This window comes from Panulirus ornatus, chromosome 11 (assembly GCF_036320965.1).
Source record: "Panulirus ornatus isolate Po-2019 chromosome 11, ASM3632096v1, whole genome shotgun sequence".
In the NCBI taxonomy this organism is placed as follows: domain Eukaryota; kingdom Metazoa; phylum Arthropoda; class Malacostraca; order Decapoda; family Palinuridae; genus Panulirus; species Panulirus ornatus.
Window position 1 is genome coordinate 5254094 of NC_092234.1, and position 22092 is coordinate 5276185.

The 22092-nt window shown below is 40.9% G+C and overlaps 2 protein-coding genes across 2 annotated transcripts in view; both read right to left on the reverse strand.

Moving 5' to 3' along the window:
- Positions 1-6118, reverse strand: part of bwa (alkaline ceramidase) — a 41585-nt gene extending 35467 nt beyond the window's left edge. Inside the window, exon 1 of the mRNA XM_071666470.1 lies at positions 5951-6118. The gene's annotated coding sequence lies outside the window, so the exon portion shown is untranslated. The remainder of the gene's footprint in view (positions 1-5950) is intronic.
- Positions 6119-12405: 6287 nt separating this feature from the next.
- On the reverse strand, positions 12406-21746 carry LOC139751240 (alkaline phosphatase-like). Its single transcript, XM_071666472.1, has 13 exons — positions 21651-21746; positions 21095-21142; positions 19452-19523; positions 18508-18725; positions 18221-18394; positions 17680-17765; positions 17095-17200; positions 16666-16867; positions 15842-15973; positions 15345-15536; positions 14977-15096; positions 14452-14596; positions 12406-13932 (listed from the first exon to the last, which is right to left on the reverse strand). The coding sequence occupies exons 1-13, from the start codon at positions 21715-21717 to the stop codon at positions 13851-13853; spliced, it is 1644 nt and encodes a 547-aa protein (XP_071522573.1). The 5' UTR covers positions 21718-21746; the 3' UTR covers positions 12406-13850.
- Positions 21747-22092: the final 346 nt, after the last annotated feature.

Genomic DNA, 22092 nt, shown 5'->3' on the forward strand with positions numbered 1-22092 from the left:
ATTCGTAATGAGCGCTTAACCACATATTTAATATTAATTTAATTAATTATATTAATATGCTAATTACTCGACTAATTACACGAATCTTAAGGTTATAACCAAAGATTGTCATTCAACACACGTACAAGGATCTATGCTGAAATTTTCAGGAAAATCTATTTTTCAAAAAAATCAAGAAAAATCCTAGGCTATAGCCTGGGTAATATTTTGCTCAGATTTTCAAGTTCTTCAGATTTTATGAAACTCAGGGTATATGTGGTATTCTATATGGTGATTTAGGATATCGAGTCAAAAGACTGCATTTCGTAAAATTGAGCGCTTAACACATATTTAATATTAATTATAATTAATTATATTAATATGCCAATTACTCGACTAATTACACGAATCTTAAGGTTTATAACCAAAGATTGTCATTCAACACAAGTACAAGGATCTATGCTGAAATTTTCAGGAAAATCTATTTTTTCAAAAAAATCAAGAAAAATCCTAGGCTTAGCTGGGTAATATTTTGCTCAGATTTTCAAGTTCTCAGATTGTAATGAAACTCAGGATATATGTTGTATTCTATATGGTGATTAAGGATATCGAGTCAAAAGACTGCATTTCGTAAAATTGAGCGCTTAAGCACATATTTAATATTAATTATAATTAATTATATTAATATGCTAATTACTCGACTAATTACACGAATCTTAAGGTTATAACCAAAGATTGTCATTCAACACACGTACAAGGATCTATGCTGAAATTTTCAGGAAAATCTATTTTTTCAAAAAAATCAAGAAAAATCCTAGGCTATAGCCTTGGGTAATATTTTGCTCAGATTTTCAAGTTCTTCAGATTTTAATGAAACTCAGGGTATATGTGGTATTCTATATGGTGATTAAGGATATCGAGTCAAAAGACTGCATTTCGTAAAATTGAGCGCTTAATCACATATTTAATATTAATTGTAATTAATTATATTAATATGCTAATTACTCGACTAATTACACGAATCTTAAGGTTATAACCAAAGATTGTCATTCAACACACGTACAAGGATCTATGCTGAAATTTTCAGGAAAATCTATTTTCTCAAAAAAATCAAGAAAAATCCTAGGCTATAGCCTTGGGTAATATTTTGCTCAGATTTTCAAGTTCTTCAGATTTTAATGAAACTCAGGGTATATGTGGTATTCTATATGGTGATTAAGGATATCGAGTCAAAGACTGCATTTCGTAAAATTGAGCGCTTAACCACATATTTAATATTAATTATAATTAATTATATTAATATGCTAATTGCTCGACTAATTACAGAAATCTTAAGGTTATAACCAAAGATTGTCATTCAACACACGTAAAAGGATCTATGCTGCAATTTTCAGGAAAATCTACGTTTTCAAAAAAAATCAAGAAAAATCCTAGGCTATAGCCTAGGGTAATATTTTGCTCAGATTTTCAAGTTCTTCAGATTTTAATGAAACTCAGGGTATATGTTATATTCTATATGGTGATTAAGGATATCGAGTCAAAAGACTGCATTTCGTAAAATTGAGCGCTTAACCACATATTTAATATTAATTATAATTAATTATATTAATATGCTAATTACTCGACTAATTACACGAATCTTAAGGTTATAACCAAAGATTGTCAATCAACACACGTACAAGGATCTATGCTGAAATTTTCAGGAAAATCTATTTTTTCAAAAAAATCAAGAAAAATCCTTGAGTAATAATTTGCTCAGATTTTCAAGTTCTTCAGATTTTAATGAAACTCATGGTATATGTTGTATTCTATATGGTGATTAAGGATATCGAGTCAAAAGACTGCATTTCGTAAAATTGAGCGCTTAACCACATATTTAATATTAATTATAATTAATTATATTAATATGCTAATTACTCGACTAATTACACGAATCTTAAGGTTATAACCAAAGATTGTCATTCAACACACATACAAGGATCTATGCTGAAATTTTCAGGAAAATGTACTTTTTCAAAAAAATCAAGAAAAATTCTAGGCTATAGCCTTGGGTAATATTTTGCTCAGATTTTCAAGTTCTTCAGATTTTAATGAAACTCAGGGTATATGTTGTATTCTATATGGTGATTAAGGATATCGAGTCAAAAGACTGCATTTCGTAAAATTGAGCGCTTAACCACATATTTAATATTAATTATAATTAATTATATTAATATGCTAATTACTCGACTAATTACACGAATCTTAAGGTTATAACCAAAGATTGTCATTCAACACACGTACAAGGATCTATGCTGAAATTTTCAGGAAAATCTATTTTTTCAAAAAAATCAAGAAAAATCCTAGGCTATAGCCTTGGGTAATATTTTCTCAGATTTTCAAGTTCTTCAAATTTTAATGAAACTCAGGGTATATGTGGTATTCTATATGGTGATTAAGGATATCGAGTCAAAAGACTTTATTTCGTAAAATTGAGCGCTTAACCACATATTTAATATTAATTGTAATTAATTATATTAATATGCTAATTACTCGACTAATTACACGAATCTTAAGGTTATAACCAAAGATTGTCACTCAACACACGTACAAGGATCTATGCTGAAATTTTCAGGAAAATCTATTTTTTCAAAAAAATCAAGAAAAATCCTAGGCTGTAGCCTAGGGTAATATTTTGCTCAGATTTTCAAGTTCTTCAGATTTTAATGAAACTCAGGGTATATGTGGTATTCTATATGGTGATTAAGGATATCGAGTCAAAAGACTGCATTTCGTAAAATTGAGCGCTTAACCACATATTTAATATTAAATATAATTAATTATATTAATATGCTAATTACTCGACTAATTACACCAATCTTAAGGTTATAACCAAAGATTGTCATTCAACACACGTACAAGGATCTATGCTGAAATTTCTAGGAAAATATATTTTTTTTCAAAAAAATCAAGAAAAATCCTAGGCCTTGGGTAATATTTTGCTCAGATTTTCAAGTTCTTCAGATTTTAATGAAACTCAGGGTATATGTGGTATTCTATATGGTGATTAAGGATATCGAGTCAAAAGACTTTATTTCGTAAAATTGAGCGCTTAACCACATATTTAATATTAATTGTAATTAATTATATTAATATGCTAATTACTCGACTAATTACACGAATCTTAAGGTTATAACCAAAGATTGTCACTCAACACACGTACAAGGATCTATGCTGAAATTTTCAGGAAAATCTATTTTTTCAAAAAAATCAAGAAAAATCCTAGGCTGTAGCCTAAGGTAATATTTTGCTCAGATTTTCAAGTTCTTCAGATTTTAATGAAACTCAGGGTATATGTGGTATTCTATATGGTGATTAAGGATATCGAGTCAAAAGACTGCATTTCGTAAAATTGAGCGCTTAACCACATATTTAATATTAATTATAATTAATTATATTAATATGCTAATTACTCGACTAATTACACAAATCTTAAGGTTATAAACAAAGATTGTCATTCAACACACGTAAAAGGATCTATGCTGCAATTTTCAGGAAAATCTACTTTTTCAAAAAAATCAAGAAAAATCCTAGGCTATAGCCTTGGGTAATATTTTGCTCAGATTTTCAAGTTCTTCAGATTTTAATGAAACTCAGGGTATATGTTGTATTCTATATGGTGATTAAGGATATCGAGTCAAAAGACTGCATTTCGTAAAATTGAGCGCTTAACCACATATTTAATATTAATTATAATTAATTATATTAATATGCTAATTACTCGACTAATTACACGAATCTTAAGGTTATAACCAAAGATTGTCATTCAACACACGTAGAAGGATCTATGCTGAAATTTTCAGGAAAATCTATTTTTTTCAAAAAAATCAAGAAAAATCCCTGGGGATAGGGGAGCAAGAATACTTCCCACGTATTCCCTGCGTGTCGTAGAAGGCGACTAAAAGGGGAGGGAGCGGGGGGCTGGAAATCCTCCCCTCTCGTTTTTTTTTTTAATTTTCCAAAAGAAGGAACAGAGAATTGGGCCAGGTGAGGGTAGTCCCTCAAAGGCCCAGTCCTCTGTTCTTAACGCTACCTCGCTAATGCGGGAAATGGCGAATAGTTTGAAAGAAAAAAAAAAAAAAAAAATATATATATATATATATATATATATATATATATATATATATATATATATATATATATATATATATATATATGTTGACAGTTGAACCGCAGACTATAAAATTAACTAAAGTGTATGGAAGCTGGAAGAGCCGACGAATTAGAGAAAGCACTCATGTATTTATTCACATTTTAAAGGTTTCAAAGCTTTGTCTTCGAAGTTAATAGTTGTGTATACAGCGACGTCTTTGATAGAGGGAACACAAGGGTGACACTGCTGTATGGCGAGTTTCTTGTACGTCCTCGAAAAAAATGAAGAATAATATAAAATGAAAAAAATAAATGGCGTGTGGAGGTCATGTTTACATACGTTTCCACGCTAGAAGGACATATCACGTCGAGTATACACTTCCGGCACAGAGGATGAACAAGATTTCGTGCAGATTACGCCAGAGTACCTGTTGTGGACGTATGGCACAGTGACAACAACATCTGTGTTGGTAGAACCCGATTTTAAGCCGAGTAGAATCCGATTTTTAAGTTTAAGACGAGTGAACCAGATTTTTTTTTCTTTGAAAGTAAAACCCGATTCGATAATACGTGAGAGACAATTAATGGCAGAGTAACCAAAGTTCGCTTCATTTGCCAGATTTCTCTGCTTTTAAGACAGATTTCAGTATTTACATACTAAATGCACTCCATTTTGGGCCAGATTTCCAAGTTAAGCAGATGTTGAAGTATCTGATAAATACTTTCCCATCAGGCCTCAGATTTATGCTGCCATATTACAGATTTCCGAACGTGTATCACAAATTTCATCATCTTGCCAGTTAGGTTTGGAATTATATGATTGTGTGCTCACTCCGCTGAGCTCGACGGTACGGTCCTTGAGAACAACGGTACGACTTACGCATGACGGTACGACCCTTGAGAACAACGGTACGATTTACGCATGGCGGTACGACCCTTGAGCACGACGGAACTCTCTCTCTCTCTCTCTCTCTCTTCTCTTCTCTCTCTCTCTCTCTCTCTCTCTCTCTCTCTCTCTCTCTCTCTCAGTTATCCTGACTGTAAATCCTTAGGTATTAATTAATTCACCCTTGCGACAAACTAAATAGTTAGAGAAATTAGGTTAGGTTTAAGACCTTCGTTGAATCGGGTTAAAGTGTTCATTGCTAGGTTTGATATTTTCCGTCGATGGTTCAGTTATGTTTATTCGACTCTGTTAATGTATAGTGAAATGCTTCATGTATTGTTAAATTCCCCTTCACTGGACGAATAATCTCTTCACATTCATGTATTTATATCACTTACACATGTATACTTATGTAAGCACCTTCAGTGTATGTATAGTGCAGCTTGGGAGTTTGGTTGGCTCCCCCAGCTTTTGTTTAGTGTCTAGTTACCTAAGCTTCACCATGTGGTTACCTCAGCTTAATGTTACGTGTGATCAATTCAGCTTCTCTTATTATGATGGTAGCTTTTCTGTGCGAGGTTTTCTGCGTTACTATGGGTGGTTGTTTTAGCTTGATATGGAGGTTTCATAGCTTCATTGTGTGTGGTAAGCTTTACTGTATGTATAATGTTCAGTACGTCATTAATATATATATATATATATATATATATATATATATATATATATATATATATATATATATATATAGTGAGCTTCAGTATGTGTAATTTCATCTTAACGTGTATATTCGTATTTGACTCAGAATTCATGAATATTCACCTCCGTTGTGTGCGGTTTATCTTGGGGGCTTCACTACATGCATGATCGTATCGTCTGCGGCACATGTGTTGTTATCACAGCTTCACTTCAGGTAGTTATCTTAGCTAGGCTATAACAGAGACTTCACTCACTCACCTGGTCGGTCCTTTTGAGTTGACAGGCAACCACCATGTGGCAGAGGCAACGCAGCGCCACGGTCGGGAGGAAAACTATGTCTATTCTTCTCTCATCAGGAACTTTTGTGTCTCTTCCCCTCACAGGATAAATCCTATATACTCCTTCCTTAAGTGTCGGGTCGCCACTGAGGCGTGTGAGAGAGGGAGCAGGGTCGATGGCGGGCTTGGAAACGTTGCCAGTTACTTACTTTTCTAGAGTTTCACATTTGACCTGCGTTTCATTACATAAGTCGTGTTAGTTTGTGCATACCAGCAGCGCACATGAGGACTACCTTTTTTTTCTCTCTCTAAACAGTGATTGTGGCATACACGTAACTTTAGTTAGATTTTTTACATATCTTTTAATGCAAAGTCTGTAAGTGGCAACTATAGTCTCTGTCCATCTCCCTCGCTTTCCACAGACAAGACAGACAAGGAAACATGAAAAGGTGTGTTCATATCCAATTTATGACAGCGAATTTGTTTTGTTGGTATAAGGTCGTGGAAGAATTGGTGTTTCATGGTTAAATGTCCATGTCATTGGAAACATGAGACGCTGTTGTAGATTAAAGAGACAGGGAACTCAAAAGCTTCTCTGTATTCCAGTGTACGGGAGCCGGAGGGAAGGTCTTACAGCTCCAGCAAGGAAGAAATGCCTTTTGTTTTTAGCCCCTGTCGATGTTGTCAGTAGTACCGGTGCTATGGACAGGACAAAGGCAGACCTATAGATATTGATCAGCCTAAGGCTGGGGGGTTACGTCCTGTGGGCGTGGCCAAGGTGACGCAGACCGCATCCCACCGCACAGAGTTTGCAGACGATACCGCCCGCGTTCACAGACGTTACCGCAGAATTTTCCCCACATCGCCGCAGAAGTTAAAGACTTCACCGCGGAAAATACAGACGCCGCCGAAAAAGGGTTTTTACACAGAATTTATAGATGATGTCGGAGAAGTTATACGCTTTACTCATGTCACGGTGTGCAGACGATATTGATGTGTTTATTGCTTGTAAGAATAAAATGATAATCCTGTAGGATTTATTGGCGTTACCGAGAAAAACGCTGAAGAAACGAAAGATTTTGCACCTAACCCCGAAGAACTTGAAAGTAAACCGATTGTTTTATAGACGAAAAATAAGGAAGACGAGAGTACGGATTGGCTGCCGGCTCAGCTAAGTTGATAGACGAGGTTAAGCATTTGCCGCCAAGGCCGTACAAATAACGGCCTAGTTACTACTCGCAGCTCCAACGCCTGTGCGGATTTCTTGAGCCCCTTGATCACGACACTTGTACATGATAGCCTGGTATTTAACCTGATTCTTAATGGTTAGAAGGTCAGGAGTCACGTTACCATATCCGCTATACTTAAGACTTGCCCGGGGGTCGTGCTCGGGGATCGTACCCACGCACTAAAGAAACAGGCCGTGTGTGCTGTGCAGGTAAATGTCGGTGTTCCTGATCGGGAATTCTTCCCTCCTTTCTCATCGAACGCTTCCCTGTTCTACACACCTTCCATCCTCTTTAATCGAAGCATCCAGTAGTCTCGGTCATACATGTGCCGTCTTGTCCATAGTCATAAATGATGAAATTCAAATCCGTTTCGTTTATAGTTTTTCTTGCATGTGTCTTAACTCCGTACTCAGTTGTGTTTTCAGAATATCTATATTTCCAGTGAACTGGCTACCTTCTCGGGTCATTTGCAGGTCGTTCAACTGATAATTGTAAAGCCAGATTGAATCATAGATCGTTCATTATCATCTATAAGAAAACTAATGAAAACCTGGGTGCCGAAATCGGCATCAGTTAAGCTCTAGCCCCATACCTGGTTGGGCCAGGCCCGTGTGAAGATTATAGAACATGAAGACAGATGGTAGTGAGGTATCCATTAACCCTTTACATGTATACGCTTGTAGTAGGAGAGCTGCTTGTGGATTTGATGACAGATTTTTGCCTTTCACCTACGTGTGTACGTACTCCTCCTGACCAGTAGTTAAATTTATCAGCTGGATACAAGAGAAGTGTTTAAAATTAGCGGAGTGAGGCGTTAGCGCAGTTAAACCATCAGCGCATGCGCAGTGTGTATATGTGTGTGTGTGTTAATAAGGCGTGTTATGTAACGTTGGTTCTGCCTCACCTTGGCCAAGACCCTCCTCCTCCTCCTCCTTGTTTGTAACCAACGGGGCAACAAGGTTGTGTTATTCACTCCCAGTTTTCTGTGTGTGTGTGTGTGTGTGTGTGTGTGTGTGTGTGTGTGTGACGCAGGATCACCATCCGTGTGCATGTTGGTGTCTCCAGAGAACGTCTCCCGCGTTACTTTCACGTTAAGATATAGTTGATGAAGAGACTTGGGTAGTTAGTGTTCATTACACAAGGGGTGTTGTTTACTGCGAATCCTTTGTCGTATATAAGTTAGCGTGTAAATACGGTATTATATATATATATATATATATATATATATATATATATATATATATATATATATATATATATATATATATATATTGGGACTTGGCGATACATTAGAGTACCGTGCAATTAATCCCCTCGAGAACGATGTAGTGATTGACCTTTGACCTGATTCGAAGGGTCAGGTCACATATGCTACACCGTCTTACTCAACGGTGGTACATTCATCTTTTAGGAGTGAAATGCCAAAAGTATGTCCGTAACTTATAAACCCAAAATAGTTTTTTTTTTTTCCTGACCATTTTGGGCCACCAGTTACGCTTGGGGGGGGGGGGGTCCTCTTGGGTGCAAACGATGACCCAGGTGATCAAAATGTGGTGAAATCAGGAACCATTTCCGAGTGACAGTTGTGGACTCACTTATTTCACTCCAGCACATGATAATAACCAGATTATGTCGTAAGTGTGTGTGTGTGTGTGTGTGTGTGTGTGTGTGTGTGTGTGTGTGTGTGTGTGTGTGTTATAGCCTCCCTGACGCATAGACCAATGTAGGAGTGACGTTGGCGTTCCCACCGCCCGTCAGGAGGGCGTTCAACCTGACCCGTTATCATCCCTTTGTCATTGAATCCGCCAAGATACATCCCCCGCGCTGGCTACCAGCGACCGGCGTGTTATCACAGCAGGTGGTATTGTCTCTGTTATCAGTTCGGGGCCAGCAGTACACCCAACTGATAACGGAGGCAAGAATATCCGTGGCGTACCCTGAATGTTTGCTCATGGAACTGTGCCTCTGAAAAAATTCCTTTGAAGATAACGGTTCGTTATCAGTGACTGTGGATAAGGCAAACGAGATGGGAGTATTCAAAGTGTCTTTTTTTTTTTTTTGAAGGATTTGTGTATATAAGTTACAGGGAGAGTAATAAGGCGTAATTAAATGGGGGAAATGATTAAGGAGTGGACGGGGACGTTTGGCCAGTTTTCCCATCAGTCGTTGTATTTATTGGCCGTCTTTCCTTGGATCGTTTTGCTTGCCGTTCCTCCTTCAAGTATTCTCTTACATGAAGGTCTGTGCCTCAATGGACGTAATGCTGTACAGAAAATGGCGTTTAACGCCTGCTTGATTTACACTGACTTCAGTTGTCACTTGCCTTCCAGTGGTAACTTCCCTGCGAGCATATTTAGCGCGTAGTCACACAAGTATCTTTGTTTTTATCACACACACACACACACACACACACACACACACACACACACAAACATACTATATATATATATATATATATATATATATATATATATATATATATATATATATATATTTTTTTTTTTCATACTATTCGCCATTTCCCGCATCAGCGAGGTAGCGCTAAGAACAGAGGACCGGGCCCCCGAGGGAACATCCTCACATGGCCCCCCTCTCTGTTCCCTCCCTTGGAAAACTTAAAAAAAAAAAGAGAGGGGAGGATTTCCAGCCCCCCGCTCCCTTCCCTTTTAGTCGCTTTCTACAACACGCAGGGAATACGTGGGAAGTATTCTTTCTCCCCCTATCCCCAGGGATATATATATATATATATATATATATATATATATATATATATATATATATATATATATATATATATATATATAAGATCTCGTGTAAGTCAACATAAGTACTCTGCAATCATTGTTCAACGATCTAGCGCTCTGTTCGCTCACATGAATGTCGACGCATTTTATTGACAGGGTCAAAGCTTCTTCCATCATAAAGTGTAAACGTTTTATAGTTTTACAAATAGGAATGCATTTGAATCTGCTCCTGTACTGCAGACTGATGGTAGGAGTATAAATTTTGGTAGATGATTATTTAGCTAAGACAACGTCATCTTGCATATATTTGGCAGTGACTTGTGCAAGAGGGTTGATGACCTGACTCAGCCTTAGTGACCTGAGTAGTGGGGTCAGGTTTGTTACCTGAGTGTCCTCTTACTCCTCGGGGGGTTCCCCGTACTACCCTCACTGTAAGATGTGATCCTCTTAACATCTGCTGGTGTTTCTGTATACTTTCCTGCATCTGGATTTTGTTGCTGTTTGCTTCTGAAGACGTGTTGAAATACACGAAAGCGCTGAAGCAAATTTTCCTGCTTCGATTTTCCTTCGTGGTCTACAAGTTCATATATATATATATATATATATATATATATATGTGTGTGTGTGTGTGTGTGTGTGTGTGTGTGTGTGTGTGTGTGTGTCGTACGTGCATGTTATATATGCAGATTATTTCAAGTGTATGTTACGGATCCTGGCCACTTATTCCATTTGTCCCAGTTACACGTGACAGTTGTGTACGTACGTCAGGTTACTTCACTTGCATGTCATGCGCCTGGCCCGCCTGCCCACTTACTCCAGGTTACGGTCGTTCTTAAGCCGTTGCAGAGCCACGTACGCTCTCATAATGCGTATGGATTAGTCATAGAATGTCGTCTGTAATTGGGTCTCCCTGCTGTAACTGTCCATGGTGAAGCATAGTTATGTTAATTGATATGTATATATATATATATATATATATATATATATATATATATATATATATATATATATATATATATATATATATATATATATATACAGTTACAAGGAATGTTAAAGATTTACAGTTATAACTTTCATGAAATACAGATCGACCATATAAAACTAGAGCAACTATTAGTTACATACACATATTTATGTATGTATTTAACTAATTTACTGTATACTGACGAAGAAAACGTCTTATGGGTTATATAATCAGACGACACCAGGAATGGAATAACAGCAAGACGTTGGTAAACATGTACCAGGTCTTTGTTGTTGAGGTTGTAGAGGACTTGCTGGCTGTGGCAGACGATACGCCTGGAGCCCAAATAAACAGCTGACCATAAATGATTATATTAAGTCCGTTACTCATTGCCATTGATTATCACATGGCCTGCTTGTGACTCAGGTCGTGACATAAGGCTCGGTCTACGAGGAAGGAAAGATGTATGAAGTCTCGAGGTGGTTGGTTCATTAAATCGAACAGTCAGTCAGTCATGTAACGTTTGGGAGACGAGGGAGAAAAATTTGGCAGGAATGTCGTAAGACCTGACCCGACGGGAGTTTAGTGTTGACAACTGTTTCGCCGTCGTCATGGCGACCGTAACCATCCGTTGCAGAGAATGTATCCGTTAAGTGTCATACACACACACACACACACACACACACACACACACACATCGAGGTCCTGTGGATGGGACTTACTGAGACCAGGTCTGGACATGAATAGTATCTAGCAGGAAATAATAAGCTGCAGGAATCTCTGTGTGAGAGGGAATTTGGAGTTGACATTCTCCCATACCTGTCGCTAGTACTAAGGATAATTGTGAAGGATGATTATTGATCCTCACCCCCCCCCTCACACACACATTGTATATATATATATATATATATATATATATATATATATATATATATATATATATATATATATATATATATATGAATTAATCCGGGCCAGCTTTCATGGGTACTGAATTGCACGTGTTTAGGTTAGGATGGAGAGAGATAATGACAAAATTGTTCACATGCAGAGGTTGCATGGTGTGCCTGGGCGCTGCTGGAGGGAACATTGCGTCTCTCACTACCAGTCAGGGCGTACAGCGAGGCAGTATCTTGTCGCCAAGAGTGTTTACTGGTTTTCTTATAAACTCATGACATGTCACATAGAAGGTTACCAATGTTTACATATTTTTTTTTCGGATTTCCATTTTGCCTGTAAGTTGGCTGCACTTAGAGGAGTTGGTTAGAATTTTATTACATTTAAAGGATTAATCTCACTCGTGTTGTGGGGAGTAAACTTTGTTTGCTGATTTGATAATATTTGTATACTAATTGTTACAAACACGCGAGGGAAGGGTTTGTAAACACAACGCAGTGCACCAATTTGCATGGTTCAGTGTTCTGTTCCTCTCCCCTCGGTCCTGTGGAACAGACTAAGCCTTCGATGACGAGAGGAGTTAAGAGAATGAAAATGCTTTTAGAAGAGATTTTTCTTTTTTAAAGAAATTCACATCTAATAATTTAAGTAAGAAAAATACACATATGTATCTAACTAGTAAGTTTTAAACGTTTTGCCGTGTCTATTTGCACTTGAAATTTATGGATTTTGTCTTTTTTGTGTGTGTTGTGATCATACGCACGACGATTGGTAGGTTGGGTTCTGATCAGATGTGCGCCCAGAAGCGGAACTGGTAGTTCACTGTGATATATATATATATATATATATATATATATATATATATATATATATATATATATATATATATATATATATATGATCAGAACCTTGTATACAAATATATGATCAGATCCTTGTATGGGAGGGAGTAGGAGACCTTTATATCAAGGCAGGTCACCGGAGAAGTGTTAGACTCGTCTTTAAATGATCGAGAGAACGAAGCACGTCAGGGATTCAGTTCCGGGAATCATCATACACAGAAGCGAACCAGTTGCCGGAGTAGGGATGCCTCCTCCCTCCCTCGAACAGCCAAGCTCTGGGACTCTCCCTTCCTCCAGGTTTTCCGCTTCCCACACTTATCTTTTCTACCTTGAAGAGTCGTGGTCAACACCTGCCAAAGGATCCCTTTATTAATTGTTACATTCTCTTCGTAGCGTACTCTCCGTTCACCTGAGATGACCTCGCTCACAGGGGCATTTTCTACCCGTGTCATGCCCGTCAGTATATATACATATATATATATATATATATATATATATATATATATATATATATATATATATATATATATATAAGTTCTTTTAGGGCATTGGTTCGGAATGAGGTATACTCTATAACAGCGAATATTGATCGCTAGGAGAAGGATGAGCTGTTAAGGGGCAAGGTAGGATTTCTTGTGGTCGTCCGTGTATGGGCTTCATTACCTGGTTGAGGTAAACCACGGGACACGTAAGAGCCGTGCGGGCTGATGACCTTTGAAACTATTTGTGACTGGCGTTGGCTACCCTGCTGGTCGTTTGTGTGTAACGTTGTCGACACTGCGGGTGCTTGTGCATGACGGGTGTTCGTGCGTTTGTGCATGACGGGTGTTCGTGCGTGGCGCTGTCAACTCGACGGGTGCTTGTGGGTGGTGCTGCCGACTCCACAGGTGCTTGTGGGTCGTTTTCTCGACGCGACAAGTGGTTGCGCATGGCATTCCACAAGTGCTCGTGAGCGGCGTTTATTTTTTTAAATCTGCAGACGCTTCTTGTTAACGATTCCACAGATGGCGTTTACAAATGGCCGTTGTGCGTTTTTTTTTTTTTTGTGTGTGTGTGCGTGACGTTGTGGTTTCAGCAGATGCACGTGGACACAGCTGTTGTCCACTCTGGTGGGGCTGATGCGTAGCGTTGTGAACGTGGCAGGTGTTTGCGTGGACCGTCGTTGCTTGAAAGGAGTGTTTCACATGGCGCCGTCGATCCTCTACCTTTTGAAGGGTAATTTATTCTCCACTTCTTCCTCGCGGGTGCAGTAGTGGAGCCCGTTGCCCACACAGGCCGCGTACCTACCGAAGACAAAGATTCCCAGGTGAAGCATTGTACATCAAGACCGGGGATGACTGTTGAGTTTTTGACTGTCAGGTCAGGGGAGAGCATATCTGACATTATAGGTTATGGAAGGTAACTTTTCTTTTTTTTTTTTTTGACAACGAGCCATGAAGATAATTTTGACATCTCAATCTATGTGAAAGATATTCTCGACCTGATCTCAAAACACTGGAAGATATTTTAAACACCTTCATAGGCTAAATAAGATATTTTTTGACATCAAGCTATGAAGGATATTTTCTGTCACTTTAGTAGAAACACTGTAGTAGTGCCTTGAATTACAGATGTTGGCACTTTGAAGCCATAGATCCTAGCACTTGAACTGAGGCATTATATGTTAGCATTCCAAGTGGGGTCGTAGACGTTAGCACTCTAACTGGAGTCTTGGGAGATACTGGCACTGTACGTGATGGCGTGGGGGGGGAGGTGGGTATTAGCACTGTACGTCATGGCGTGGGGAAGGTGTGGCACTTTACCTGATAGCGTGAGGGATGTATGTGTTCTCGTGGATGCCAGTAAAGAGGTGAGCGAAGGGCCCCCGGGCGTAGAGGACCACGTCTTCCCCGGCGTGTTTGGACTCCAGCAGCGGCACCGTCGACGCCGACACGTAGTGAGGGTCGCCTGCGGAGGGCAGAGGTCACACTAGGTCAGTGGCACGGACGACGTGGGTTTAGCAGGGTGTGTGTGTGTGTGTGGCACAGGTCATCGGCATTTTGTGTGGCATGGGTTAGTGGCAGGGTTCGTTGGAGTGTTTTTTTTTTTTAGAGGTGTTGCATGGGTCATAGATCAGATGGTAGTGGTACTGGAGTGTTTATGAGGTTGTTGGAGGGTGATGTCTGAGTTCTGGATGGTGTTCGTGAGGAGGTTTAGGAACACCTGATAAGATACTGGATCGGCTCACAGAGGGAGGCCAGTGATGATAAACAAAAAGACACCTAAGACGCTTATATGCTCACGAGAACAGGCGGCGGGGTATCTGCTGGGCCCCAGCCGGGACTTACTGAGTGGCTCGTCTGTTGGGTCGGGTCGGGAGCCGTACTGTTCGCCTCGGTATCCGGGACCATTGGTGTACAGCAGGGTCGTGTAGGGCAGTCCGTCCACATCAGAGAAGTCCGCTATCCCTGCCAGACCAGTCCACGTTTAAAAGAGCAGTAAAGATTTAAATGGACACTCGAAATTTATAGGAGACGGCCATTAAAATGAGTTCTCTTCCATACACAGACAGTAGGTGCAAATAGGTATCTAAACACGCACAAGTAGGTCTTTAACCCATTTATGAATAAGGGCAAAATGTAAGTGCAAATAGGTGTTTACACACAAATAGGTATAGATCGGTGAATACATATTGGTATTGACCGAGATATCTTACCGAAGATGTCGGAGCGCCTGTCCTGGTATCCGTTGATGACGAAGGGTTGGGAGTGGTCGGCTGTGACCAGGATCAGGGTGTCCTCAGGGTCCGTCATGGCGTCGGCGAGGGCGATGGCCCTCTCAAACTCCAGGGCCTCCTCCAGCGCCGAGCGGGCCTCGTTCAGGTGGTGTGCCTTGTCGATGTTGCCACCTGCAGGCACGGGGAGACGATGCTCAGAGGCAATCAGGTGACGTGTCATTGACTTAGCGACATTTCTAAACGGAAAACGTGTATGTTGGGGACAGGAAGTGGAGAGGTTTTGTGGGCGTTTTGAGAATTTTTGTCTCGACGACTCATACCTTCTGATATATCCACAAGACGACATACGTAGCATTCACTCTTAGTATACGTAACCCAGACAGATGTAACAACAGATATAACATCGACAACAGGAATGCACTTGGATTATGTCAACGTCACCAGTTCGACGGCTCTCCAGCCACCACGACACTCACCCTCGACGAAGAGGAAGAAGCCGTTGTCGTCCTTCTGGAGGATCTGGAGGGCGACTCGGGTCATCTCCTGCAGGGAGGGGTTGCTGGCGTCCTGGTCGACCACGTAGGACATGTGGCTCCAGTCGAAGAGACCTGTATGGAGGGTTCGAAGGGGGGGAAATCTAGATGGATGAGTGGCTAAGAGGGACGTTGTCGACGGAATGATGGCACACAAGACGAACCACATTCACTGATTAAGGTCAGCAGTGCGATTAATGTCTGTCGAGGGAGCGCTCAAAGATAATGATCTGCGAGATGTCTTGAGAGAACTCTATAGAAACACTGGCTAAGTGTGGGTCATTTGCTCATGGATGAAGATATTTAAGGAACAGATACGTGCATTACAAAAAGAGTCACTGGTTTCCTTTAAAATCATTTTAGATAAAGACTCAAGAAAGACATTCACAAGGAAAATGTGTCTCTGGGGGGATACTTTTTTTTCTGAGAGTTCAGTGGCACCAGTATTCATAGGGACTGTATACTGTCAGAAGTGTATGAACGCCAGAAGACGGTCAGCAAAGCGTACTTTATAGTGAGATCAAAATTTATATATAATCTGCAAACTGCACTATAAGCATATATATTCTCTTCGCGTGTGACTCAGGAGTTCTTAAAGGATAGTTCCTGGTGCCGCATGTACATTTATGGATGAGGTATTTTATGTTTATCAGACGATTTTTAAAGTCATCCCCATGTGCCATAAACATACTTGTAAGATAAGCCCATAAAACAGCCACTGATATCACTTTCATATAATTATGGTTAGCTTTGATACGATAACTTACCTAGCAGGTAATCCGTATTCTCCGTGTCCAAGTCGAGTAGCTGGTTACGGTGCCAGACGTAAGAGGCATTGCCCAGGTGTTGCTTCTGCCGGAGCCACATCTCGATGAGGTTCTTGCCGTCGTCGCGTCTCCCTCCCTCACCCCCCTCGGGGTCCCTCACGCCCTTTGGTGTGAACTTCTTACGCCCGCCACCCAGGATGACCTGTGAGTTGTACTTTGTTGTCAAATTGGGAGTTACTCTTTTTTTCGAGTGATTCGTACTTCATTTGAGGATCAGCTTATACACGCACATTGTATTATCACTCATTATTGTATGACCCCCAAGGACCCCTTCCTCAGGGACTCCTGCAGTTTCAAGGCTGCACTGCTGTCAGTAGTAAGGGGAGGATGGACTTCTTTTTTGGGGGTGTGTGTGTGGGAGTCCCTCACCTTGATCCTGGAGCCGGTCTGCCCCAGCACCATCTGCTCGGCGATGTCGTCGCACAGCTCCGAGTCTCCGCCCATGTCGTTGACGTCGTCGTCGCTCTCCCAGTCCCTGGGGGACGATCAAGAGAGGGTCGTGACATGGGTGAGGGAGGGGGATGGGGGGGGGGGTGACTATAGATTACCCAAATTGAAAATGAAAATCTCTAACCTTTAATCTAAGGGGACGGCTGTTGGGCTCTTATATGTAAGGATATTAGGAACTCTGACCTTAAAAGTTGTAAGAACTGGCTATGATCCTAATGACCAAGTTTATGTTTAGCCTTAGGTCAAAATACGACTTTATGGTGTTTGTTGAAACTAAGTGACAACTAGATACGACTCTAACTACTCTACCATGACCCTGGGTGTGATGGCCTTATCCTTGTCCTCTCCCTCAAGGGCCGAGACGAAGGCCAAGTCATCAGACCCAAGGGTCACACCGTCGTGATCAAGGGTCACGATGTCATGGTCGAGTTGACCTGGCATGTACGTTTGGGTCTGGCTGGCTTTAGCACAGGAGGCAATGAACGGGGTCGTGACCTGACTGACCTGAATGCCGTGTGGGCGAAGTTACCAGCTGGGGAGGCGTGGGTCACACGGGTCACGGTCACGATACCTGTTGACCTGTTGTTGACCTGGAAGACATTAGGTCAGGTTAGGTTAGGTTAGGTCAGGTTAGAAATTAGGTCAGGTTAGAAACCTTAGATATCTATACTGTCGTTCTCTTGACAGAGACCTGGAGTTGAGAGAGGAGAGAATAGAAATTTGTCGACACGAAATGAACAGCGCCACAGAAAATTAAAAGAAGAATGAATGCGGGAAACTATTTCAGATGACGTGCTAACCCTATACCCAGTCCTACTATATTTTTCATGCGCTGGAGCAATGAGGTATAACCCTTGAGCACTATGGTATGATAGCCTGAGAGGCCTTAGACTCGACATAGCCATCGAGTCTATGACCAGGTCATCATACTCTAGGGTCGTATCGGCATCATGAAAGTTATACATTTTGTGTGTTCAAGGGTCGCACCACTGAATGGCACCGACCGTGTGTACCCAAGCGTTCGTGAGTGGAGGGGCCCGCTGACCTGGAAGTTGTGCAGGACGGAGGTGGTGTGGAACTCGGGGACGTTCATGGCGTGGCAGTCGGTGAGCTGGACGTTGGCGTCCACTCCCAGGGTCTCCTGGTTGCCCTTCACTCCCGTCAGGTAGGCGGTGGCGCTGGCTGCCGACTCTGTCACCATCTTGTCGGCGCTGTACGTCTACAAGATAAAGTTACCCCCTTGAATACCCTGTTTTGGAGACATTACCTGCGTGATATGGTTCAGTTCTTGGGATGTTTGACCTCTGACCTCATGTGTGACCTTTGACCTACCTTGATGAGAGTGGAGTAAGGGAACCTCTCGTAGGTCATGACCTCCTCCTCGAAGTTGCCGGAGCGGTACCCCTTGAGGAGCCTGGCAGCCGTGAGGGTGGAGATGGAAGTTCCGTCGCCCAAGAATAAGATGACGTTCTTGGCTTTCTGCACTATGGGCGTCTTCTCCAGCTGCGCCTGTAGCTCCGCCTGCATCTGTTTGTTCCAGTATTTGCTGTCTGGGATGCAACAGGAAAAAAAAATATATTGTTTCCATTTTGGCGTGGATTGTGAAAGTAAATACTCTCCACGAATCAATGGTTCGTCGCCATTTTTGCTGAAAGGTCCTTGTTACTATTTTAGAAAGGGTGGTAAAAATCGTAGTGACAATTCGGAACCATTACACATGTAGCTAATTTTAAAACCTTTTTATAATGGTTTATGCCTGCAATATTCGTTTTCTTTTAATATAAGAAACCGTATCGTAGAAAATTTACATGTATTAGTTATATGAGTAACTATAAAAAGCTTAGAAGTGGTCGGCGGAAGCTATAAGCTCTCGATGATTTTTTGAGGTATATTACCGCTGATTACCTTGAGATAGATTAACGCTAATTATTTTAAGAAGTGCACGTTGTGATATTAACTTCATATTGCAGGCGTTGTCAGTGTCAGTAACAAATGCTGATTAATGTTTTGTATATGATGGGAGACGTTCCTGGTGAGGTTTATATCAAATACTCACACATGGACTATATATATATATATATATATATATATATATATATATATATATATATATATATATATATATATATATCACGAAAGAATATGCAGGTGGCCACAGGGAAAAATGAAACACAGAGAACCTATCTCTGTATCAATAAATAAATGTGTGCTCACGAAATCGCTCGGGTATTCGTATTTCATTTTCCAAGTGACTGTATATAAAGGTGGGTACTCACCCTGGACAACTTTGACTGCCTTTCGCTTCCTGGTGCTGTATCTTAGCTCGGTGAGATAATCTTGGTCGTCATCTGTAAGAAAGGAAAGGTCATCACAGGTCGTCATAGGTCATGCCAGGTCAGAAGTCGCTTATATATAAATCTGCATCTGTGGTGTATACAGGTCAGCAAAGACCTCTGATGGGCTGAGCATTCCTCCCATCTTCTGTGGCTAAACTACATTACTGAGGACGTCTGGGGAAGTCAGACATTTTTTTCTTGATGGAAGTTTGAGAATTATGACTTCTAGTTAGAGGCTGTGTGGTACAAGGACACAAAATTGTATGTGTTGCGAAACGAAATAGAAAATGGATGCAAACATGATATAAAATGATAGTTTGAAAATATGACAATAGTATGATAACCATAGAGCATACCTCATATTTCTGAAATATATTCATACATAGTTACTTCACATTGTGAGGGCTTTTGTGTTTGTTGTGCTCTGTCCTACTGTTTCTGTGGTTGCCATAGTTTATCACTACCATAAACTGCTGATGATTGACAGTCATCTAAACCAACTGGTGAACACAAGCGCGACTACACCAAGCAAAGAAAATGGTATGTCTTATGGAAATCATCCCTCTCGTAAGTCCTTTTGATATGCAGGTCAAGAGCTGTGTATTGGATCCTGTTTTGTTGAGCTTTCTTATCAGCCGTCTTGAAGATGTTCTTTTTTTCTTTTTTTTTTTTTTGAACCATCGAGAGATACTGATAACTGTTGGGCAATGCTGACTCCTTCAGGAACTTGAAAAACTTAAGATATGACAAGAATTTGCTGAATCTTTGCCACCAACACATCCATGTAACAAGATGACTTTGGCTTTGAAGACGTAACCCTTAACGTAGAACGTGGTAAGAAACTGGAAAGCACTTGGTGTTTTGTGTTGATAACTTGAACTCTTGAAGGCCCGGTGGTAGAGTCATGCGTCATCCTGCACAAGTACATAGCCCGACAGGAGAGTGATTTAGATTTTCAAGTTTCAGGAGACGAACTCATGTGTGGCTCTACCGTGCTTGGACTCCTCTTGGCTTGGGTAGCAGCCCCCTTGTAAACATGCAGCGGGCCACGCTCCGCGCCGTACGATGATGGTTCTATATTTCATTGTCCTCGCATCATTTCTTTTTTTTATGGGAAATATTACCACGGTGGAGCTGAATTTAATGAATGGCTTGTTTAGGCCGACACTGTTACAGCCGCTCGCTCGTAACGCTTCGAGAAGACACTTCAGAATAACGCTCAGCGTTATCGTTACTGCTATTATATTGTGTCACACTGATCGTGTACTGACTCACGTCACACTGATGACATCTGTGAGGTGGGCAAGCAACATCAAGTGTTCCGCAGCTTGTAAACTGATTCATTCATTACCCGTGGGGTACACTGACATGATCTTCGACTCTACTTGGATACCCGGTTTTCTTTGGTTACCTCGTAACCTTATCTGAAGCCCAGATGATGAGATCTTAGATCTGTGTGGGATTAACGTTAACCTCCTTAATATTTAAAGAATTAGAACATCATGACTATGCACGCTACAAATACAGAGAGGAAAATATATGGAACTGGTGTGCTGGGTTGAGTGAAAGCGAGACAGACTTACGGAGTGTGGGGGAGTTGGGCCTCGTCACCCGCGTCACATCCTCAGGAACTGTCGAAGAAAATGATTTCGGGGGATTAGATACAGGCAAGGGAAAATGCTGACCATGAAATACAAAAGGGAAATACCATGTAAGACTCCTACAGCAACTGAATGTACATGACACTTGAAATATGGCACATGTTGAAGAAAAAAAAGAAAAATCTGAGGTGTTTTATTGAGCAGAATGGTAGAAGATGCCCAACAGAATATGACATGATTTCGATCGCTAACACTTTAACCTAGATTTGATGGCACATATGCCCCTGAATAATTACTCCTGATCAGAATATAATTATTGTAACGTTTTCAACATTGAAAATATGCACGTGGGTGAAATTACCCGTAATAAGCAATAGAAAATACGATGTTGATACCTCTTACATTCTAAACCCTGGTAAATATGCATAAGAATATAGTGAAACGAGCCAGAATATGTTTATAGACAGTTACTGAATAGCAGTTCTTAACTCGAAAATCGAAACTACAACACAGAGGAAGCAGTGCGGTGAGAACTGACCACGGGCGGCGAGGGAGGCGGCCAGGAGCAGCAGCTGGAGCAGTGGCTGAAGACGAGGGTTCCTCATGCTGATGCTGGGCTCGTCCACTGAGGCAATACCTCATTGTCTGGCTCCTCCCTCCTATATATACAAGGTGGTTTTGGGCAGTTGCTACATGTCGCCACTGACGGGGACACCCTTCTCTCATGGTGATGGCATCATCAAGGACGACCCAGGGACGCTCTCACGCTCATGCCATCCATGGACCACGCTCCTGATCGCCTGTCGAAGTCATGCGAGTCGATCCTGCCATGGACATGGTCCTGGGTTTGTCTGTCGAAGCCACGCATGTCCTCACTGTCATGGACGATACCCCGGGTCGTCTGTCGAAGCCACGCACGTCCTCATTGTCATGGACGATGCCCCGGGTCGTCTGTCGAAGCCACGCACGTCCTCATTGTC

Coding starts and splice junctions, on each gene's coding strand:
- LOC139751240 (XM_071666472.1), bottom strand. CDS start 21,717: ATGAGGAACCCTCGTCTTCAGCCACTGCTCCAGCTGCTGCTCCTGGCC. Junction 21,143..21,650: donor CGCCTCCCTCGCCGCCCGTG/GTCAGTTCTCAC, acceptor TTTCTTCGACAG/TTCCTGAGGATGTGACGCGG. Junction 18,726..19,451: donor GGCAGTCAAAGTTGTCCAGG/GTGAGTACCCAC, acceptor GTTGCATCCCAG/ACAGCAAATACTGGAACAAA.